The following is a 666-nucleotide window of genomic DNA, read 5'->3' on the forward strand; positions in this document are numbered from 1 at the left end:
GGAGGGGCCCGGGACCGGGCCCGAGGCGTCGCTCAGCCCCTTCCCTCTCACTGCAGGGCGCCCAGTACGAGCTGAAGGAGAGCCCGGGGGTGCAGCACGCCACCTTCCCCCACCACCACCCCGCCTTCTACCCCTACGGGCAGTACCAGTTCGGGGACCCTTCGCGGCCCAAGAACGCCACCCGGGAAAGCACCAGCACCCTCAAGGCCTGGCTCAACGAGCACCGGAAAAACCCCTACCCCACCAAGGGCGAGAAGATCATGCTGGCCATCATCACCAAAATGACCCTCACCCAGGTCTCCACCTGGTTCGCCAACGCGCGGCGGCGGCTCAAAAAGGAGAACAAAATGACCTGGGCCCCCCGCAGCAGGACGGACGAGGAGGGCAACTCCTACAGCAGCGACCACGAGGGGGAAGAGGACAAGAGGGAGGACGAGGAGGAGATCGACCTGGAGAACATCGACACCGAGAACATCGAGAGCAACAAGGACGAGCTGGAGGACGAGCTGCAGGACGCCGACCTCCTGCACTCCGACTCCAAGACGGACTCGGAGGGCTCCGAGGGCTTCGAGGACCTGCCCGGCTCCGAGGAGCGCTACCTCAAGGCCGCCGAGGGGGATCCGCACCACCTCCGCCACCACCACCTCCACCACCATCACCACCACC

At 66.1% G+C, this 666-nt stretch overlaps 1 protein-coding gene across 1 annotated transcript in view; it reads left to right on the forward strand.

The window, feature by feature from the left end:
- IRX3 (iroquois homeobox 3) overlaps nt 1–666 on the forward strand; it is a 10,268-nt gene that overhangs the window by 7,724 nt on the left and 1,878 nt on the right. Inside the window, exon 3 of the mRNA XM_009997470.1 lies at nt 57–633. Within this exon, the coding sequence (XP_009995772.1) occupies nt 57–633 (577 nt within the window). The remainder of the gene's footprint in view (nt 1–56; nt 634–666) is intronic.

The sequence above is a fragment of the Chaetura pelagica genome, unplaced genomic scaffold, assembly GCF_000747805.2.
Source record: "Chaetura pelagica isolate M959 unplaced genomic scaffold, ChaPel_1.0 scaffold425, whole genome shotgun sequence".
Taxonomy (NCBI): Eukaryota; Metazoa; Chordata; class Aves; order Apodiformes; family Apodidae; genus Chaetura; species Chaetura pelagica.